General features: G+C 47.8%; 1 protein-coding gene across 4 annotated transcripts in view; it reads left to right on the top strand.

Moving 5' to 3' along the window:
- Positions 1-9,826: 9,826 nt before the first annotated feature.
- Jade1 (jade family PHD finger 1) overlaps positions 9,827-22,061 on the top strand; it is a 49,972-nt gene continuing 37,737 nt past the window's right edge. Inside the window, exon 1 of one of the 4 annotated variants that reach the window (XM_021157558.3) lies at positions 9,827-9,999. Coding sequence is in view for 1 of the 4 variants with exons in the window: in XM_029474948.2 (XP_029330808.1) it covers positions 11,822-11,840 (19 nt within the window). In the remaining 3 variants the exon portion in view is untranslated. Of the gene's footprint in view, positions 10,000-10,029; positions 10,350-11,361; positions 11,442-11,526; positions 11,841-22,061 lie in introns of those variants that run through there. The other 3 variants (XM_021157559.3, XM_029474950.2, XM_029474948.2) reach the window with 3 other exon arrangements.

Below are 22,061 nucleotides of genomic sequence, written 5' to 3'. Positions count from 1 at the left end.
CCTTCTCTCTCCCCCACGTTCCCATGTCCTTTTATCCCGCCTCAAATCTTCAGATAGTAGTATCACCAACTGAGTGGGAGAAGACAGGAAGAGTCATGAAGTGGGAGGGAGATTAATCCTGCTTAGAGGAGGCTGAGCTTGGATGTGGTGGTTAAGAAGCCGCCAAAAATTCAAAGCGAATATAGTGTTGCAGCCTTTAATCTGGGTGCTCAGGAGGTAGGGCAGGCCGATGTCTGTGAGTTCAAGGCCAGCTTGGTCTACATAGTGAGTTCTAGAACAACAAGAGCTACAAAATAGACCTTTTTTTTAAACAAACAAACAAACAAACAATCCCCAAAACCTTAAAGATTAGAAAATTAAACAAACAAGGTATGACTTGAAGGGTGCATATGAGCCTAGTTTGGAGGATCCTGGGACATCTCACTAATAATGGGGAATGACTTTGGGTAGAATCCTAAAGGAAACTGACATTTATGTGAATCAGAAAGAAAATGGGCTCAAACTCGGTCTGGGACAGAGTGTTTTTTTTGTGCGGTGTAATTTACAACTCCTTCTGGGAAGCGATTAGCATTCTTGGTGAAGTGTGTGAACAGTTTTCTGACAGAGTTTAATAAGACCGAGCGAGATCTCCTTCTGGGAAGCCAGGGTTACCTGCCCGGCTGACTGACTAGCTTAATAATCTTCAACCAGATGTTTTCTTTCCTTATCTTTCTTGTGTCCACTATCAATCATGTGAGCCAAACATTCTTTTTTTCTTATAAAATTTCTCAACTAAAATTACTCCTTCTTTAGATGCTTTCCCAAATGCCACAGTGGTCATGTGTGAGGCTTGGGCAAACAATCAGCAGGGAGAGGTAGGGAAGGAAACAGAAGAATGTCCGTGTTGTGGAAGTCAGGTGACAACATTTCAAGAAAGGGGAGAACGAAACAGGGAGATGCTTCAGCAGATAAAAGCACTTTCTGCCAAGTCAGGCCCCGAGTGATAAAGGAAAGAACCAACTCCAGCACATTGTCCTCTGACCGCCACGTGCCTGCTGTGGCACATGCGCACTCTGTCTGGAAAAAGAATAAATAAATAAATAATAATAAAAATTAAATTCTAAGAACTGCATAGCATAGACAGCAAAATTAAATCTAAAATGATAGGCATGAGTATGACTGAACAACAGTATCAAATTTGGTGAGATCCAACAATCTAAGGAAAAGAGGCTGTCCCAGCCTTTACCTAGAAAGCTGGGACAATGTGTGCCAACTTTTAACTCGTGCTGGAATGCTCACAGAAGAAGGAGCATCAGTTGAGGAAATGCCGCCCTGAAATCCAGCTATAAGGCGTTTTCTTTTTCCTTTCTTCTTTCTTTCTTTCTTTCTTTCTTTCTTTCTTTCTTTCTTTCTTTCTTTCTTTCTTTCTTTCTTTTCTTTTTTCTTTTCTTTTTTTCTTTTTTTTTTTTTTTTGGTTTTTCGAGACAGGCGTTTTCTCAGTTAGCAGTCCATGGGGGCGGGCCCAGCCTACTTGCGCGTGGCAGGCTGAGCGAGCAAGTCGCTACTTAGTACTTCTCTCCATGGACTCTGCTTCTGCTCCTGCCCTGTTTGAGTTCTTGTCCTGACTTCCTTTGATGGACAAACAGTATTTTGGTCTTGTAAGCCAAATAGATCCTGTCCTCACCAACTTGTTTTTTATTTTTTATTTTTTTTTCGGGGGGGAGGGGGTTCATGGAGTTTTGTCGCAGCAGTAGTAACCCTAAGTGAGCTCAGTCTTATTATCTGTCTGTGGGTGACCCACTGGTCTTTCAAAAAGTGTGGGTGTACGCATAATGGAGAGAGGAGAACTTCTGGAGCTGTTTTGCTCCACGTCTTCGTGTTCAAAGGTATCCGGAAGCAGTCGGTGGCCAGCCAGCCAGGCCAGGCGCCAGCCGGGCTGGGGCAAAGGCAGGCTGGGAGGGGCGTCAGAGCCTGGGGGTGGGCGGGTGGGTGCTGTGGCGTGTGGAAAGGTTGGCTCCTCCCACCGTGACGTGATGCCCAAGACCTGACTAAAGAGCCTGCCCGGAAGATCACCTGCTCTTTGGGTTCTAGAAGGCAGAAGACATCCTTGTCCGCTCGCCTGCTACCTCTGAGGAAACTCGGGGCTCTACTCAAAGTGCTGAGGTAGGTGGTCCACCTTGGAGATAGGTCTCGGGGAGAAGGGGGACACTGGTGAGGGAAGGGGAGAGGTTTCCAGGATTAGTTAAGGTAGAGGGGATAATATCCTGGAACCAGTGAGCGTAAATCTCAAGCCAGTCCGCCCTGGCCTGGGCTTTCCTTCCCGCCCTTTTTGCCTTCTCTTCCCTTGGCGCCCACCATTTTGAGACCAGGTCTTTGGTAGTCCAAGCTGGAGGGGAAAAGCATTGAAGTTGGAATGGATTGGAGTTTCGGTGGCCCTGACCACTGGGATCGCAGGCGTGAGTTTACGGGATTGGTCTGCGCCGTGCGATGGTTTTGGGGCCTATTAGGCAAGCACCCTACCAAGTGGGCTACCCCCCCACCCCATCCCCCGTCCCACGCTTCTCTAGCTCTATTTCCACTCCAGATTCAGCCATCTTGGAATTATCCCAAAAGACTCCAGTCAGGAAAGCCATAACGCTTAGTGGCTCATTCTGCTATGTCTAGCCCTGGATTCTTAATTCTTTCAAATTATTTCATTCCTCCGCTTCCCACAACCTGTTAATCTCTGCCGTAACTCCGAACCTAGGATCTGATGCCCAGCTCTTGATCCAATACCCTTCCTTTCCCGTCCTGTGTATTTTCTGTGTATCTTGGATGTCTAGAGGTCTAGGTTGGAGTCATGTGGGGACCTTTCTGCAGAGGAATGGAGGCTTGTAAGAGCCTGGTTTATCCGTCTCATTTGCCCTTAGTTTAGAAGTCAGTATCTTTCAAACATGGGAAAGAATTTGAACTCTGGAAGTTCTGGGCGTCTTCCCTCAAGATGGCTCAGGAAGGCAAGCGCGTGCGTGCTAGAGCTCCCCTGCCCCCCCTTCCCCCCTCCCTCGCTCCCCCGCCCTCCCTCCCTCCTCCCTCATTCCCCCCTCCTTTGCCCCCCTCCCTCGCCCCCTCCCTCGCTCCCCCGCCCTCCCTCCCTCCTCCCTCGTTCCCTCCTCCTTTGCCCACTCCCCCGCCCCCTCCCTCGCTCCCCCTCCCTCACTCTTCCTCCTCCCTCTCTCGATCCCTCACTTTCCCCTCCCCCTTCACCTTCCGCCTCTCTCTTAAACACACACACACACCCCACCCCAGAAAAAAGTGAGTGAATTGTGGGGCCATCATACCAAGACTTGGGATCCTTTGCTTCACAAACATTCAAGTAAGTGGTGGACCTAGCTACACTCAAGGCTTTTATCTCCCAACTCCTAGCTAGTTCTTCAGGAGAAAGAAAACCTGTATTGTTTTTCTCATTTGCTAAGGAAGTGGGCTCATACCATTGAAGTATAATGTGGAAGAAAAGGAGAAAGTGGAGCTCTCTGGTAAAGCGTAAGAGAGCTCTTAGGGGTGACTACTAAAAAGGACCCCAGCAGGCCCCTTGGAATCCTGGTCTGTGGGAGGAGGGGCCCATTGCTTGGAGGTCTCTCTGATTGGGCCCTGCTCTTCTCTGCTTTTCCCTGTGTGCACCCTAGCCATTATCCAGGATCCTTCCGCATGTGGGGCTTCCCACTGTCCCTTCCAGGGACCAGGAGGGAGGAACTGATCTTGTCGGAGAAGCTGGCCACGCCTTTATCTAGGCTGGTTTGCCTGCGGTCTCCCAACTATGACCTATGACCGCTTCCACGCCAGACCGCCATCATCTCTAACCTAGTAACTGCAGGGGCCTCCGACCCAATCGCCGCCTGGTCAGGCCTTCATTTTTCACCCACAAATTCCGGGGTTCAGAAAGAGTGTCTGACTGTTAAGGCATAGTCCTATAATCTCAGCCTCTGGAGAGGCCGAGGCAGGATTGTAAATTCCGGGCCTGAACTACAGACCCACGTGGACATAGTGAGACCCTGTTTCAAAAGCAAATATAAAAACATGTGATAATGTAGTCCAGAGGTAGAATGCTTGCTTGTTTAATGTAGGCATGGCCCCAGGTTCTATCACGAGTAAGGTTGGGGCTAGGGAATGACTAGGAGAGCGCCATTTTGTGGGAGTAGACCAACCGGTTGAGAAAGCACTTGGAATGTGAGGGGAGGGGACAGGAATTACACAAGCGCTTCTTTCTGTGTAGGCCTGGCTGCCTCCCAGCTCAAGATCCCTGTGCCTCAACCTCTCAAGGGCTAGAATAATTGGTGGATGCTACCATGCATGGATTTCACAAAGTAATTTTTGAGCCACCACTGGGTTAGAATTACTGAAAGGTTTTGACCATGTAGGTGGTTGGATTTTACTTTCTAAATCTTCAGGTCTGAGATGGGGCCAACAGGAATAGGTTTCTACCGAGTCCTCAGTGGTGCTGACCCTGAAGTTGGTTAGAGATCGTCTTTTTAACTACATCTTTTTTAGTATCTGGATAAAGCTGGATCGAAAGCTAGAGTCGGTTCTCAGATAAAAAGAAAAGTGGGGCAAGGCATGAAGGCTGTGGAAGTCCTAAAGGTAGTTAACTAATGGGCAGATAGTTGAGGTTGGTGATAAAAACGCCAGACATTTCTACAAGCTGATGACAGCTGGGGAGGGAAGTGTCCAGCAGAGAAAGATCTGAACAGAGGTGGCCAAAGACCCAAAGATAATACACACCATCTGAAAAGAAAAATCCTGATCAGAAGTGAATACTGTAGGCGAAAAGCACGGCTATAAGATGTGATGTTTGGCCTCATTCCAATTTCAGGAAAATGGCAGGGAAAACATAGAAATGTGGCAGTGTTTACAAAAGTTATGTCTATGATTGAATGCTTATTTCCTTTGTATTCCTGAAACTTTCAAAATCCTGTGATATTTATAGATAATAGATGCTTTTCTTCCTTTGAACATCCTCAGCCTTGGTCGTTTCCACCTGGCTGGATTAAGTTATTCACATCTTCTCCCACGTCAGACTTATCTCTCTTTGACACATTATGTTAAAACTATGAAGCAGGGCAGAATTAAGGCAACCAAAAGCACAACAGAGTTGGCAGAAGACAACAGAGAAAAGGAAGAATCATGTTGGGGTGGGGAAGAGACTGTAGGTACTGATCCCGACACAAGAGTCCTGGGTGGGCATTGCTATTAGTCAGTCCGTGGATTGAAAACTGTCACCATCCATGTGAAGGCGTCATAGGCTGTTCAGGAGTAGTGACCTCATCTCTTATGCCAGCTAGGGAACTCTAGTCCAATCCCTTAACCTACTATCTCTCCTCCTAGGTATGATGCAGGAACTAAAGATGGTTCTTAGTTTGTTAAGAATTCTATACACATGATTTGTATGATTTCTATACCACAAATACAAATATCCAAGTTTTTAGTTTGTTAAAAATCCATTAATGTGGACGAACATGCTGTGAAGCAGAGCCCTCTTCCATGTGATATAATCCAAACAGGTTAACAATAACAAAGTGGTCCTTGGCAGTCATACAGTGTGACAATTATTCTTAAAAATCCCTTTGATAACACAATTTATTTAGGATACAAATCAAATTTAAATTAAAACAACAACAACAAAAACAAATAACTGTTTGACAGACTGCAACCATTCTATCTAAGACCGACCTTGTGGAAAAGAAAAATCTGTGTGTCGCATACATACATACATACCAATTGGCAACAGTACTTTCTTATCCATCTTCCCAAAGGAATGACTATAGACTCTTTTCTTTTCAAATACAAGCAGTGTTTTTTGTAGGAGAAATTGAACCCAGGGCCTCGTGAGTGCCAGGCACAAGCTCTGCCACCAAGCTGTATCATCATGAGTTATAAACAATTTATTCTCCTGCCAAGGCCTTTCAATTCTTTATGTGAAGAGAAACGCACAAACGACATAACCCAGTGAGTGTTCAGAGGATTAATTAGGTATGGTTTCTACACCACAAATACGAATACAAATACCCAAGTTTTTAATTTGTTAAAAATCCATTAAGAACATGGCCGACATGGCCGAACTATGTTTGACCAGAGCTGAATGCAATGGGGGCTACGGATGGCATTGTAATGGGAACGGAGCTGCAGGAAAGAGGAGCGACTTGGGGTTTCTACCACACTACTTTGCAGCAAGTTTCTTGAACACCCTTCCATCTCTGATGGCACAGTGGGACGTCACAGAAGGTTCCAGAGACTAGGAAACCGTGATCTGGATGATTTGGCAAAGGGAGAGTGACAGGGAGGAATGAGAGTTTCTTTCTCATTGCCAAATTTCTCACTTACACACTTACACACTCATCCTCAGCTGTGCTGCCTGTGCTGCGGAGAGGCAAACCCAGTGGCATCGCCTTTCCCAGATCAGAAAGGAATTGGTTGGATGAAAGTTCCCCTTGTGGGATGATGGTGAAATTGGCTATTATTTTAAGATATGCCAACCCTGATTATGAACGACTAAATGTTTCTTTCCTGTTCCTAGTGGATTCCAGTTGCGCTCCATTTCTTCAAAGTGCTGTCACATCTGTAAGTTTGTGAATGGCAAGTAAATTATGCAGGCGTGGTGAAGCATAGCTCTCATCCCAGGACCGGGGAAGCAGAGGCAGGTGGATCTCTTGAGTTTCAGGTCGCTTGGCCAGCATGACATAGTGACACCCTGGCTCAAAATAAGGAGAACAGTTAAATCATCAATTGTTAATGAGGAAAGAGACTTTTAGATGTCATCTTTCTTATAATCTCAGGGGAGAAAACAGGGATCAAAGAGTTTAGTCCTGAGTCTTATGGTAGCTGGGGGGCGGGGGATGTTCCTCCTTCTAGGCCAGGGCTATTTTTTATTTTATTTATTTATTTTTTTATTTTTTGTTTTTTCAAGACAGGGTTTCTCTGTATAGCCCTGGCTGTCCTGGAACTCACTTTGTAGACCAGGCTGGCCTCGAACTCAGAAATCCGCCTGCCTCTGCCTCCCGAGTGCTGGGATTAAAGGCGTACACCAACCACGCCCAGCTTAGGGCTATTTTTAACATAAGAAACAGCTTCACTTGAGTGTCTTAGGCTAGTCTCAAACTCATTGATCCTTCTGCCCCTCTCTCCCAAATTCTGGGTCTGAAGATGTGTACAAGCACAACTTTCATTCTCTCCTCTCCTCCCGCTTTCCCTCCCCTCCCCTCCTCCCCTCCCCTCCCCTCCCCTCCTCCCCTTCCCTTCTCCCCTCTTTTTCTTTGTTCTCCAGCTTCAAGCCCCTGACCAATATTTAAAAAAAAAAACAATTAATTCTCCATATAATATTTCAACTTCAGTTTCTCCTCCCTCCTCTCCTCCCAGTTTTTCACCCCTGCCACCCCCTCTTCCTCAGATCTCCTCTTTTTCTGTTTCCCTTCAGAAAAGAGCATGCCTCCCAAGGCTCTCAACCAAACTTGGCATAACAAGTTACAGTAAGCCAGGCGGTGGTGGCGCATGCCTTTAATCCCAGCACTTGGGAGGCAGAGGCAGGTGGATTTCTGAGTTCGAGGCCAGCCTGGTCTACAGAGTGAGTTCCAGGACAGCCAGGGCTACACAGAGAAACCCTGTATTGAAAAACAACAACAACAACAACAACAACAACAAAAAACCTCCCAAAAACCAAATTTCAGGCCGGGCGGTGGTGGCGCATGCCTTTAATCCCAGCATTTGGGAGGCAGAGGCAGGTGGATTTCTGAGTTCGAGGCCAGCCAGGGCTACACAGAGAAACCCTGTCTCAAAACAAAACAAAAGAAAAAACAAAATCAAAAAATCAAAAAACCAAAAAAACAAAACCAAGTTTTAGTAAGATCAGGCACTAACCCTCATATCAAGGCTGGACGAGACAGCCATAGGAGAAGGGTCCCACAAGCAGGTAAGAGTAAGTGACAGTCCCCCGCGCCCACCGTTAGGAATCTCACAAGAACACCAAGCTATACAGCCACAACATAAATGCAGAAGACCTATTGACCATTATTCTTAATTTGTCAGAATTGAGAGGTCATAGTCTCTGTATTGTGGGGAGAGTGAGCCATTTTACATTTCTTTTGTGCTCCACTAATTTAACATACATTGCTTTTTTTTGTTGTTTGTTTGTTTGTTTTTGTTTTTGCTGAATGTTTTAGGCAATAGACTTGTCAGGAAAACAAACAAGCATGCAAAACAGTGGCTTTATTTTATTTTTAAACACTTTCTTGGATTTATTTATCTTATGTGTGTGGTGTGAGGGCTCTTCTGGAACGTATATGCCTAATATCTGTGGAGGTCAGGCGATGATGTTGGAGTCCCTAGAACTGGAGTTCCAGATGGTAGGAAACCACCCTGTGGCTGATGGGAACAACCAAGGTCTTACGAAAGAGCAAGTGCTCTTCATGTTGGGCCATACCTCCAGGCCCCGAAACAGAGGTTTCTAGAAAGTACTTATTTAGATAGAATGAATAAAGGCTGGCTGGAGGTGAGAACGGGTGCAATCAGTTTGTCACAGAGAGATGATGGATGAACAAGATGGCAGTGGTGATGGAGACACCTCTCTTGTAAATCTCCCTCATTTCTCTCTCTGTCTCTGTCTCTCTCTCTCTCTCTCTCTCTCTCTGTCTCTTGTGTGTGTGTGTGTGTGTGTGTGTGAACTGTAGACCACACAGAACTAGTAAGGGTTCTACCCATCATTTGGCACCTCACTTGTTCTGAGCAGGACTGAGTGAGCGCAGCAGAGACCCTGTCAGGGAGGGAGTCTTTATGCTCCTTGTTAAGGAAATGGGAGAGGGAGAAAGAGCACACACATTTAGGATTTCTGCTGCTTTGCTTTGTTTCCGGAAAAATAATTGAAAGGCACAGTTAGGTTTATTCTCCCATTTATCACACTATGATGTCTGTGAATCAAACCTGTTTTATTCAGAGTTATGATCCCAATGCATAATCTTGTCTTTTGGGTTCAATATCTGATTTTGTAATTAATAATCATTGTTCTTATTTTCTAAATGGAAATTTTAATGTGTATTTTCCTCCTTTGGATGTTGAATGTAATATAAATGTATTTCCTTGGGGACTCCATGAAAATAATTATTCTCCATATAAAAGTTAGTTTTTAGTATATGAAAAACCAACAGCCACTCATTTTTTACATATATGTACCAACAGGAATCTGGCGATTGCTTTCATATTAGTCTAAAGTTTGAGACTAAGCATTATTCTCAGTCCTATTTGGAAGGAGAAAAAGGTCCAGTTCTGACAAGAACGCTCTAAAATCAAGACATTTTTCAGAAGATGGTTGTCGTTTAGTGGATTAATGCTAATTTTCAATGAGTTCAGTACAAATTTAGGTAAAGCTGGAGTTCCCCATCCCAGAATTAGATTGTGCTTAAAATTGTCATTCGAATTCATAACTCCTTCAAAACTTACTACAAAAACAACTATTTCTTATTCATCCTAGAAACAAAAAACATTTCACTCAAACTATTCGCTTTAATACCCATGTTTTTAGTCGACCTGATTTAAAACTAATTTGCAATAAATGCATTTCTGCATGTCGCCCGGAGTTGGAACTGGGACAGCAGTTTTGGAGGGGGTGATTTCATAAACCTTCCTCCTAGGAGACACCTGGAGGGTTTGCGGGCTCCAGAGGTGGGTGACGGGGGAGAGCCCCTCTGGCTGCAGTCAGGACCCCAAGAGTTAACGGGAGCAAGCCCCTACCAGCGGCTCCCCGCCCCACTGTCCCCACCCTCTCCTTTGGCTGGGGATTAAAGTGCTCCCCCCTGTGGCAGCAGTGACCCAGAAATGAGTCTGCGTCCCCGCGCTTCCTCCGCCGCCAGCCGCACGCCCTACCGGGAGGGCCTGGGCGCGCCGGGCCGGCCGAGCGCGCGGGCGACAGCAGGGGCCCGCCCGGCTCCCCGCGGGGCCTCGGTGGCCCGGACCCATGCGGCGCGGCGCGCAGCCCGCGGAGGCCCAGCCCGTGCGCAGCAGGTACGCGGGGGCGGAGGCGCGGGGGCGCGCGGGTCGGGGTGCGCGTCTCAGGCCGCGGCCGCGGCGGCTGCAGGACGAGCCGAGAGGCTCAGCCATATTTGATGGTTTTGTTGCTTCGCTCGGGAGTTCTCGGGAGTAATGTAATGCCGAAGGTCGCTGCCTAGTGGAAATAATATAGTACGTCATTAATATGGCGCCAAAAGATTGGGCTGTGGATCTGTAGCGCGGAGGGAGGAGGCGGCCGCCCGCGCCGCGGCACTATCCCACCAGCAACTTGGGCATCGCCGGGTGGGGGCTGGCGACGAGGCCGGGATGGCCGCGGAGCCCGAGAATTGATCGGTGTCGGATCAGTAAGTTCTATTCCGATTATTATTTTCAATCGGAGGAGGGCGAAGGTTTAGAGCTTTTCCTTTTAAATGTACGAAGAACATTAGGTTTTCAGGTGATTCATGCAACGTTTTCAGCAGCAGAAACCCAGTTTAGTTTATACATTAAAAAAAAAGCCAAAGTGCCTTAGGCTGCATGAAAGTGGAAAGCATAGTAGCAACTTGGTAGACAGATGGCAATGGTAGAGCGCAGGTTCGCGTACATATATGTTTCCAGAGTGTTTGACAGTGTGTGTGTTTGGGGGGGGGGGGAGAAGGAGGCTGTGAGGGTATGTTTATCCAAACATAGGTGTGAGGGGGTACATCTGTGTGAAGTGGCCGCAGCCCTGGTTCCTGTCACCGCGTCACCACATGTCCAAAATATTCATTGCATCAATTCAAGGGCAGTGAGAAGGGGATGAAGGGACAGCTTGGCAATTAGATTTTTCTAGAATGGGTTTCCAATGATGAGACCTTTTACTTCCAGCGAGACTGCTTGTAAAGTGTAAAAGACTTAATCGGTGAAATTGGGAAGGACTTCATTGGTAGAGCAAAGTACCTATTAATCATGAACTTAAAAACGGATTGCAGATTGCAACCTTTGGCACCATCTGCAAATTGTGGGGGTGGGGTCTCTGTGTCTCCTGGTTCCCTTATGAGCACATGCACATGCGGTGTGCACCCCGGGACTGCAAGTTGCAAAACCTTCCCGTGCACGTGTCTGGTGCCTGTGAGTGTGTTTGCGAGTTGGGTGCTGTTGTTCAGTAGCCAGTAGGCTTTCCGGGTCGGCTCGGCGTAGGCTTGCAAATGCGGGAGAAGGATGGAATGTGGAATGTTGACCGGAGAACCGAATCCTTTCGGAACGGTCCCATTTGCTGGAGAAATTCGATACCTTCCACCTCCTACCCGCCCCCCCACCCCCCTCCCGCCCGCCTTCGGGCAGGAGGCGGGGCTGAGGACGCCGCTGCTGCTCAAAGTGGCGGAGCGCGGCGGCGGGAGGCAGGTGCACAGCACCGCCGGTGGGGGTGCCTCAACTTCCGCGGGCGTTTAAATAGCAGCCGGGCTCCCCTCCCACCGGTAATAGGTGACCTGGCGCTCGCGGGCGGCGGGGGAAGGGACTGGGTACGCCGGGGCACGAGCCTACGCGGCACGTGGGCAGGTGCTGGTTGGCCCCAGGGCCAACTTTTGCAGCCCGCCCTCCCGCGCAGGCAAGAGGCGGCGGGCGCAGAGACGGGGCCGGGCGGTGGCCCCAAGGCGGTTCCTTGTCGCTGCCCGAGCGTCGCCTAACGGTCCCAGGCGCTTCGGGTCCGCGCGGGGGTGGCCCGACCCCGTCCCCACGCCGGAGTCCCGCACAAAGCCCGCGGCGCGGGGTGGCCGCCGCCCGTCGCCGTCCCTGTTCCCGCGTCGCGGCGGCCGCAGGCGTTTGTTTGTTGCTTGCGCGCCGCCCTGCGCGCCGGATGGCTTCCTGTGACAGAGGTGATCCACAGTTTCCAGAACTGTCTGGGGGCGGGAGCGCGAGCCGAGCCCGCCGCGTTGCTCCACCGCCGCTCTGCTGCTCCCCGGGCCCGCGGGGAGGCCGGGGAGGGACGGCGTAGCCGTTTGCAGCGGCGCAAGTGGCGTGCGGACGCGAGGGAGCGTTTGATTTGCAACTGGGGCCGAGCGGATTGGTGCAGCTGGTGGCGGCGGGCGGGAGCGGCGGCGGGGGGTGGCCACTTTCAAACGCCGAGGGCGGCGGCGCGGGCGCGAGGCCGGCTGCGCCGCGGGGAGGCGGTGTCATCCCCGCACCGGGGCCGGAGTTACTTTCCCCTCCTCCCGCGCTGTTGTTCCTGTCGCCTCGGGAGGAGCGGGAGCGCGAGGGGGCGGCGCCGCGCCAAGCCGGGCCCTGCGCCTGGCGGGCGGGCGGGTGGCCGGGATGCCCGCGGTTCGCGGCCCCACCCCGGGTCTCCAGCCTGTTTCCCCACCCCACCCGGCCTTCCCCAGCGGGGATTCGGGCGCTGCACCCCTTTTAACGGAGCTATCTTTCTCTCCCATCCCCCACATTTCCCCCACTTTCCAGCCCCTAGAGCTTCCCTGTGCGGGCCTCCCTCCGCACTTCCGACCCCCAAGTCCTGGGTCGAGGGCCTCCCATTCTCACCACTTATTCCCTGGCCTCAGGTTCCCCCCACACCCGAGACCCTCACTCTGTGACCGCCTCTGCGGCCCACGGCTTTCCGGGCTCCGCATCCCCGCTCCCGGCTCGAGCTTCACACCCGGGCTCCCCCTTCTGGGCGCGCGGGGGCGGCCGCACTCTCGGCGCTGGTGAATTGCTGTGAGCAAACAACAACAAAAAAGCGGGCGATTTAAATGTGCCTTCGAAACCGGTTTGAGCTCGTCATCTCTACGAGACCCATTTAAAGCAGCTTTAGGTGGCTTGCTTTCTAGAAACGTGATGGCGAAGGTCTTCCGCCCTTTGTTGACCCGGACTTGTGGGGAATTTAATATTTCCTTGTGTGAAATGTTTAGGCTTGGTCACAGAGCTCCGCTTTTAGGAAAGTGGAAGAGGACCTGAGGTCCTCATTCCTGGGAAGGGTTGTGGGGTTCTTTCTCAAAGGGCTCCCTTAGGTGTTCTTTTTAGAATACCTGTGGTGGAGGAGGTACCTCTCTCACCGCTTGTTGCTGAAGGGTAGTTTGTGCCTTTCAAAGCTAATGAACTCATTTCAAGACAGAATAATTTTCTTGAAAGCGATTCATTGGTTGTTAGACCACACTAGTTAAGTCTATAGAATGGACTGTACCTGGAGAAAGGAAGGGTTCATTGGACTTAACTCGGTTCACGTTGGGCATTTCTTGTAGGTAATAGTCGATCACATCCGCAGTTGAGGTGACCTGCTCTGTGCAATTCAGAATTTTTAGTCTTTCTTACCACAAAGGTCTTAAGTCCCGTTTGCTATAACTTTTTTACATGTTTGAAAATCTTTATTACATTTAGTATTGTTGACCAAGGGCATTGTCACAGAAAACTGAAAAACGTAGATGAAGGGGGCATGTACTATGTCTGCTTAGAAGCAAGTAGAGGTTTATACTCACCTTAGATTCAGACCTGTCTTAAATGCCATAAGTGGCCTCTTGAAAATATTGAACCACACGTTGCCGGAGTATGAACCTAGCTCTGCCCCAGAGTCCAACATTCTCTTACCAACTACAGTCAACTGAAAACATTTTTTGAATGTTTGCTGCTTTATGCCTTTAATAAAGTTTGCGTGTTTTTGTAAATGTATTTGACCTTGAGCTTCATCTTCTAGAACAAATAGTTTCCTGCTAATGTCCGTGCTTGCAGAGTGGATAGTCATTCCCAGAGTGTGTAGTAGACTTGAATTTTGTTCTCCTTCACAAGTCCCATGTTGCTTCCTTGTAGCAGGGATCTCAACTGTCAGGAAAAGCAGGGCAGGACTGTAGCTTAAAGTGATGCTGGAGCAGCCTACACTGCCTGAAGCTCTGGATTCAGTCCCCAGCATAGCCAAAGGGGGCAGGGGTAGCCTGTCTCCTTCCACCACTTGAAGAAGCTCTGTACTCTATGAAAAATGACTTTACTTTGCGGTTGCACAGTAGACAGAGTCACAGACAAGTTTAAGGAGTTGTAATTTAGAGACAAAGCTTGCCTAGCCTAGAGGCTTGGGGGAGACAGTGAACCAACCATGGGGATGCACAGATAGAGCAGAGTTTTGTGTGCCCCACAAGGCGATAGACTATCCCTTGGGTCAGAAAGTTATTAGTGGTGTTAGTTGTTGAAAAATACAGATGTTTTACTCCAGTACAGTGTCTGTGCTTGAACCCAAATAAGCCTCATATCCATGACTTTCCTTGTCTGCTAGCCTGGTGAACTGTCTCATTGATTACCCATTTCCCATTTAGCCCTGATCACAAGGCCAGCTTTTTTGAAACCACTGGCCCTTGAAGGACCATTCATTGCATGTAACCTAACTTTTTGACGAAGTGCCTGAGAGTGAGCGGACGAACCTAGGGCCGTGAAGTTAACTGAGTTAAGATTCTCAAATCAAACGTCTTCGTTGTAATTTGGGAATCTTAGATTTGGAAATGTTTGAAAAGGAAGTGTGGTTTTCTGGTGTGTGTTCAGATCACCTGGAGAAAGGTTTGTCTTAAGTTTCAGTTGTGATGTGGCTGGGATATAGCCTGTGCTGTGCAAAGGTCTCGGATGGGGATTGCATCCTTGACAGGGCTGAGTGAGGAGGGACTAAATGACTGTCTACAGCTATGTCTCCTGTCCCCTTCTCTTACTCGTCCTTTGGTTTAGTATTAAAAGTACCTGTTACATCATTTGTCAGTGGACTGTCAAGAGTTGGTACTCAAGCCAGTTTCCCACAGGTTTATTATAGATTGGGTAGTCTCTGAAGGTTACTGGGACATTGCTGGCAGCGTGTCTTGCTTCTGGTTTGAAATGGCATTGAGCTTTGGCTCGACACTGAGCGTCTTAAACATCTTTCTTTGTCAGGTTCTCCCTTAGGAGTTGGCACTGTGTACAGCATTATATTCTTACTCCCCGATTTTCTCTGTGACACTTGGAGCTTGCTTCGAGTCCTTCACTTGTAAAATACATCGACCTTGTAACAACATTAATTAGCGAAGTAGTTTAATGAGAATAGTTTGTTTTCCTGGAAGTTTTATGTTTAAGTTTATTCTCTCCCTTTCCAGGATCTTGTGGCATGTTCTGCTTCTGCTCTTAAGAGTTTTGGGCTGGGTGTTCTGCCCAATAGAACAGGGTCTTTCCTAGCACTGTATGGCTCTAGGCTCAACAAAGAAGTTTAAAACTAGAATTACTACTATGTTTGACTGCAAAATGAATTCTGGCTTTTCTACACTTGTTCAAGCTCCCAAGTAAAGACAGGAAGACCTTCTGTATACTAAAGCTGCTTGCACTGTAGCTAGATAGGTGCCCATCTATTCTAACCTGTATGTGGCTGCCTACCCTACTTACTACTTGGTCACCGCCCTGGCACTTGCCAACTTAGTTTTGTCCTGGTTGCTCCTACTCTATTGGTATCCTCCTGGTGACTCCTTGGTGACGAATGTTCATGGTGAAGCCCCTCTCTCTCTGGTCCTCACCAGAGTGCCTCTCTTTTCCGATGACCTGCCTATTCTCCTGCGTTGTCGTTGGCCATTTAGCTCCTGAGTGACGGGGAATGCTTTTTTTTTTTTCCTCCTGTGCTCACAGTGCACAAGAGATTATCCCTACATTTGACAACTACTGTTTGGTTATTTTATGTTTTTTCTCTGTGCTAACAGTACCAGGGGCTGGTACGTTCATATTTGTAGAATGGAATCTCAGACTGAGATTTAGTGGATAGTCTCTTGTTTCTCTGACATTTTCCCGCACAAACGTAGGTCCGTGAAGAAGGTAGGTGTGTATTTTTATTTTTGTGTATTTAAGGAGGGTTGGGGTCAGTTGGTAAGTTACCCTGCCTTCTAAATACAGGCTTGGCCCTAGGGTCCCTTTGCCCTGCAGCTGAGCGTGACAGTCAGATTTAGTAGGGTTTATGCTTGCACATAACACATGATCCTTTTCTAGTCCAAGTCCTGAGTAGTTCCTGGGGGAGTTTTTACTCACCCAAGGAACAGAAGTAAAAATACTAGACTTGAGGTGGATGGCTTGATTCTAGGAGAGGGGCTGCACATTTTAAATTTTGAATCCTTTATTAACACTAGACCAGTGGTAGGTGTGTGCATCCAGCAGATGTTTAGAGACCCGTCTTTGTTTTTCTGCAGTGTTGAAGAAGAGCTCTGGGCATCTTATGTTCTAAGCAAGTGCCCTCCCTACTTCTGGGCCATACCCACACTTTTGTTACTCTAGTACTAAGCCAGTGTTTACCATTTTGCTTTAGTCTCTGCAGGTACAGAATAGTGAGGCGATTGAGATTGCCGGAAGTCAGTTCATTCTTAGATTACTTCTACCTTTTTGGTGCTGGGGGTGGATCCTAGGGTCTCACACTTACTAAGCACCTGTCCTACCACCGAGCCACACCTCCATCCTGTTTCATTTTCGTTAGTTTTAAAAGCTTAGGTTCTTTTGGGCTATTTTGCGAGGAAATGAAAGCTGTAGTGTGTTCTTGTTGAATGCCTCAATTGGAGTAAGCAGAAATAATACCGAGCATCAGGTGTCTCCTGCCCTGGAAGTTCCCTTACCCAAGACAGTTTCTGAACAGCTATTTACAGCACCTGTTTCAGCACAAGCTGAGGAGTACACTGGTTAGCTTTTGTTTCCTTTCTACTACAGGGGAAAGAACAAGAAATAGAGCCAACTTAGCAGCTTCTTGAGGCGTAAGTGCCTGGTTTCTGTCTGTTCAGCATGTAGTACTCTCAAAGTTTAAATTTTCTCAGTTATCTAAGGCTCTCCTTCCAATCCTTGGCTTGGGACTTGTGCCTGCTGGAGTCCCCCAGGAGGGTAGGAAGTATAGACTTTTGGCTTCAGTGTGCTCCTTAAAGAAGTCAAAATTCCTTTAAGGGTTTCTGGTGACTTTGTAGGTCTCTCTCTCATCCTTTGCCTTCTTCTGTTAAATTGCTATTTGGGGTGCTTGTTTTTCTGTTATTAGCTGGAAAATCAGATAAGCAGTTTGGCGGCTTTTATTACAGAGGGCCCACTGGTCCCTACAGCAGCCTGCAGGGTTGACTTTGAGGGGGATTCACGGCATTATGGATGCCTCCTGTCTCAGCCGCTCACTGGTCTCTTGTTTGTTTTTCCTCCTCTTCTGGTCTGAGACTTCTTAAGGAGTTAGCATGCCTGATCCCTGACTCTGAGCCTTAAGATCTCTATCTGGGACCTGGTAATTGATCCCTTTAACCAGACACACCCCATGTTTGTAGATGTATAATCGCCTGCCTGCTGATTGATTGAAGGGCCAGTAGGAGCTTTTGTGAAGTGGTAGGGGTGTCTGTGGGTCATCTGGGTCACAGTAGCTACTGAGCAGCTACAGGAGAGCAGCACATTGCCAGTGATTTGAATGGTGAATCATTTCTCCTTCACTGTTTCAGATATCTGAAAACAGTCCATAATCCAGGCAGGTTGTACAGTGTGACCTTTACCTAACATCCACAAAACCCTGAGTTTGGTCCCCAGCACCATATAAAACTAGGCATGATGGTACATGCCTGTGATCTCAACACTAAGGAGGTGGATGCAGGGGCATTAGAAGTTCAAGGTCATCTGAGGTTTAGGGCATTGCTGGCCATTCTGGGATCCCCACCTCCCCCCCCCCCAAAAAAAAAGTTTGATTAAATATAGAGAGAGTTGATTAGTCTGAGGGCGGTCTTTTCTTCCTTTATCTGTCTTCTGTCAATCAATCATCTATTTAACCTTAATTGACTCTATTGTGTCATATCAGACTGGAGTAACGCTGCATTCCATCACATGGAATCAGTGTTCTCAGAGTTGTGGTTTTAGGCTTCTGTGTCCCTCTCCAGGGGTGCTATGTGCCTTTGTAGTCACCTGTGTGGATAAGAGGTCCTGGGTGAGCAGCAGGCACCCTGGTGAGATCTCTCACCACGGGGAAGTGATGCCAAGCAGAGCATGTGTCCTGTCAAAATCAGTATGTGCCTGCTGCTCTGAGGGTTGCCTGCCTGTGGTGGAGAGGCTATGGGACTTGGAGTGTGCTCTCCTGTGCAGGTGGCAGTGGCAGCCACCTTTACATTAGCTTGCAAGGAGCCTTGCTTCATTTGACAGATTGCTGTTTGGACTTCATGCTATGTAACTGCTCGCTGATAGCACAGAGTGGCTTCAGTCTTTAGGGAGTTCCGACTCCAGTAGTCCTCCAGGAATCTGGGAAGACCATGGTCCAGGACCCAGGAGGAAGTATGCTTGCCACCTGGCAAGGGACCTTTGGCTCAGCTTGTGGCCTCTGTATTCTTCCTGTGCTGCCGGCCCTCTGCAGGATTCTGTGTGCTCTCTTTAAAGATGGGAGCGTGCATCCATTCTTTCATCTCTGGAGTCTGGTTCAGCAGTTCTCACTCTATGGTTCCTTTTGGGAAACTTTCCTGTAGCCGTGTAATGTTGTGAGAGGCGTCCGCTCCAGCCTGGTGCTTTGCAGACCTTCTGCTAGGTTTTCAGACCATCTGATGTTTCTACAGCCATCTCAGTGTGGCGTGTAATTGTGGTGAAGTGTTTGTTCTCACGTGGAACTTGGGATGAGAAGTGCAGTGCTTGCTACGACTGCTGTCTGGCTCTTTGGACACACACTGGGCGTTTGTTTCTCTGGCTTCCACCAGGACAGTGCTGCAGAGTTGGTTTTTTTTTTTTTTTTTTTTTTTTTTGGTGACTTAGCATTGCTAGTGATAGTTGGCTCTGATCAAGGGACAAAGCTCCTCAGAAGCAGCCGCATGTCAGTCTGTAGGGCGCAATTGTCATTAGCTGTTCGAGCCTAGCTTCTGCAAAGGCTGCATTGTATGTAACCAGTAAGAACATCTGTGTGAGCGTTTAGATTACCCAGTAGAGAGCTTATCTCTTAGGGTATTCCACTAATGGTGCAATAGTGGGTTTGGAACCCCTTTGCACCTTCCCTAAAATGTCATTCTTTGATGATCTTCTAGTGTGCCTGTGTGTATAACCTGGTTCAAGGACCTCGAGGCAGAACAGAATGGTAACTTCTGAATGCCTTGGAAAACAAGCTTTTCTTCTATGCTTTTCTATCAGATACTCTTGTGATAAGTCTGGGTAGTACCCCATCCGAGGAACGGGTGTGCTTGTGCGCGCTTGTGCATGTGTGCATGCATTTGTGTGTGCAGGTATGTGTATGTATATGTAGCTTGTTAGTTAGTGCTGCTTGCCATATGGGTGCTTAGCTTCTGGTCCAGGTGTGCTCATTTAGTTCTGGGGAGAAGAGACTTCAGGTTTTAGGTTTTTACTGTTAGAAGCATGGCAACCATTCATGGTAAAGGTCTTCCAGAACTATACAAGTTCTTAGTGCTTTCTGTCTACAGTACAGCGGGCCACTGCCCCCCTTTCTTAGACTCACGATGGCCCTTTCCTGTTCTTCAGACTTTCCCTTTGAGTATAAGAAGTTGTGTGCATCCCTTGTCCTCCTTTATGTGTAAGCAAGCCTGTTTTCTTGTTGGAGTTTTTACACCTATCGCTTGCCTGGTTTGCTTTAAGTCTGTGCTGGCTCATCCTTCCATCTGTTAGCATGTCTTACAGGAAGGGATTCCCTGTAGATGGAACTAGGACTGGGACGATCAACCCCCAATCTAGGGTCTCACAGTATAGCCTAACCTGGAACTCCTTATGTAGCCCAGGCTGGCTTTACACTCACATCTTGTTTTGTCCTCTTCTTCTGACTCTTAATTAAGTGCTCAGTCATAGACCTCGGGGGCTTAAAGGATTGTCTTAGGTGTAAGCAGTGATTGAATCATTTATAAATTGGCAAGTGAGAGCAGCTTGTGATTTGTTCAGGAGCCTTCATTTATAAATTCCTTAAGATTCTCCCAGCTGGTTTTCTTGGCTTTTAAAATCTGAGTTCAGACTAACTGGTAAAGAATCTGCATGAGTTGGTGCTCTCAGATACAGGGCAGTGTGAATGTCTGCACCGCTGGACACGGGAGTGAGTACCCACCGGCTCAGTTGTCAGAGTCCTTTTTTGGAGGACATAGTTACGCTGGCATCAGCTCTACAGCAAGGTCCTATAGTAGCTTGGGCAGCCTTTTCTTTAAAGTTTGGTATATGACACACACACACATTTTAAAGCTCATTTATTTTGGTTGAAATATTTAGACTGCAGTGCCCATAAGTTTAACTGGGATCTATTTAACTTCCTGATTGTTTGTGGGTTAGATCTGGCTTTAGATGTATTATGCTTTCTCATTTTAGTTAAAATGGGAAATGTGTAAGCTGTTGTCACTGTATTAGACTTGAGCATATGGATTAGTTTTAGTAATTTTATGCCCCATTGCCTTAAAAGTTAAGATAACACTTGGTTTCTTTCACATTAATCTAGGGACAGGTAGGCAGGTTTTACTGAGTGCATCTGGTTGCTTAGAAATCTGTACGCACTTCGGAACAGAAGGAGATGGCCTGGGGGTGGGGAACACGAATCTTTTAGGGGCTCACAGTTGTAGCCTGCAAGTCAGTCATTGTGTAATACTGAAATGTGCGAATGGGCAAACAGCAGAGTAGCTGGTGTGATTTCAGCTTTGTGTAAGGTCACCTGGTGTTTGACAGCACAGCCTTGGGAGAGTGCATTTCACTGACAGAGCATGGAAGGACACCAATAAGTTTCACACTAGCACAACAGATGGTGCTCCAGTTAAGGGTTACTTCGATACCTGACTGGTGAGTAAGGCCAGCAAGCCTGCGAGCATGGGCCATGGTCACTGCAGGGACTCAGCCATTTATCCAGGAAGCAAGTCCTGTAGACATCATCCTGAACTGGGTGATAACTGGCTAAGGAAGTGTGTGGAGGTTTTAATTGAGTCCCTTCTGGAACTTCTTGCCAGTGACATAAATAACAATGGAGACATAGTGCATAAAATTGACATTTGAGGGAAAAGGCAGCCTTTTTGCATATGAGCCATAAGATAGTAAAATCACTGGGGTGTGATCCTTATTAGAGCTGTAGAGTTTATGGCCTGATAAATGGTCCCTGCTCAGTCCAGTCCTGGCTGATTTGTCTCTTCCTGTGAGTCCCTTAGCTCAGGAGTAGTGTTGAACAAACCCCCTTTCTTAATCTTCGGTAAAATTTCTTCTCCTCTGACCCTTGGGCCACTGAACTCAGTGACTCCGGTTCTGGAGCTATTTTAGGGCAGAGCAGTCAGCTGCTGGCTCTTTCCTGTTACTGCCTGGCAGCTTCTTCAGTTTCAGTCAAAGGAAACTAAAGTTTGAAGGTTTTGAGGGACCTTGCTAACCACACAGACCGTAGCTTCTAGGGTTACTCCATCCAGGAAGGCCGCAATAGTGTACAGCTTGTTCAAAGTGTAGCCGCCTTCTAGGTGTAGTTTTCTTGGAGTTGCTGTGTTGGTAAAGACTGTGTTTTAGCTCATGCCACAGATTGAATGTGTTTGCCCCCACATTTGCCCCAGAGTGGTGCCCTGCGCTTCTGCCACAGTTGTCCAGCTGTCTGAGTGTATCTCACCTTGCAGTGAACAGAGATGCCAGATGGCTGATAAGTGGTCCAGTTGGGGTCATTGGCCAGCCACTTCTCTTTAGCTATCTAGGAAGGACTGACTCCTAGTGCTCCATCTAACGTGCCTACTCCCTAGTAGTATGTATGGCTGTCATGTTTCTCATGTTTCAGCGAGTGGACTCTGGGCTCCTGTACATTGGATCCATTTAAGCCAGGTTTGGTGGCATTATAAAAAAGTCATTGTTCTCCAGAAATTGTAGTCTTCAGGGGCGCACTGCAGGGAACTCAGAACACTGCATGCTGGGGAGCAGGGGTTATCAGGCTGTTCTCTGACCTCAGAATGGTTTGAGCCTTCCTCTCTGTCGTTATCAGCCCTGCTAAGGGAAGAAATCTTGGAATAGGGAGCCAAAGGCTAATGGAATACATGTGACACGAAAGCAGGGGGCGCTGTCTGGAAGGAGGAAGAGGACCAGTAAGAAGAGGGCAGGCAGGGGAGGGGCAAATAAACACCAAATATAAGGACCCAAACATGGAAAAGCCATAATGTAACCATTGGTCTGTATGCTAACTTAGAAAACGAGTTTAAAACCAAGAAAGA

Source organism: Mus caroli, unplaced genomic scaffold (assembly GCF_978045245.1).
Source record: "Mus caroli unplaced genomic scaffold, Mus_caroli_1 scaffold_3, whole genome shotgun sequence".
Classification (NCBI taxonomy): Eukaryota; Metazoa; Chordata; class Mammalia; order Rodentia; family Muridae; genus Mus; species Mus caroli.
The sequence above is the reverse complement of the archived record's forward strand: the minus strand, read 5'-3'. Positions and strand labels throughout refer to the sequence as shown.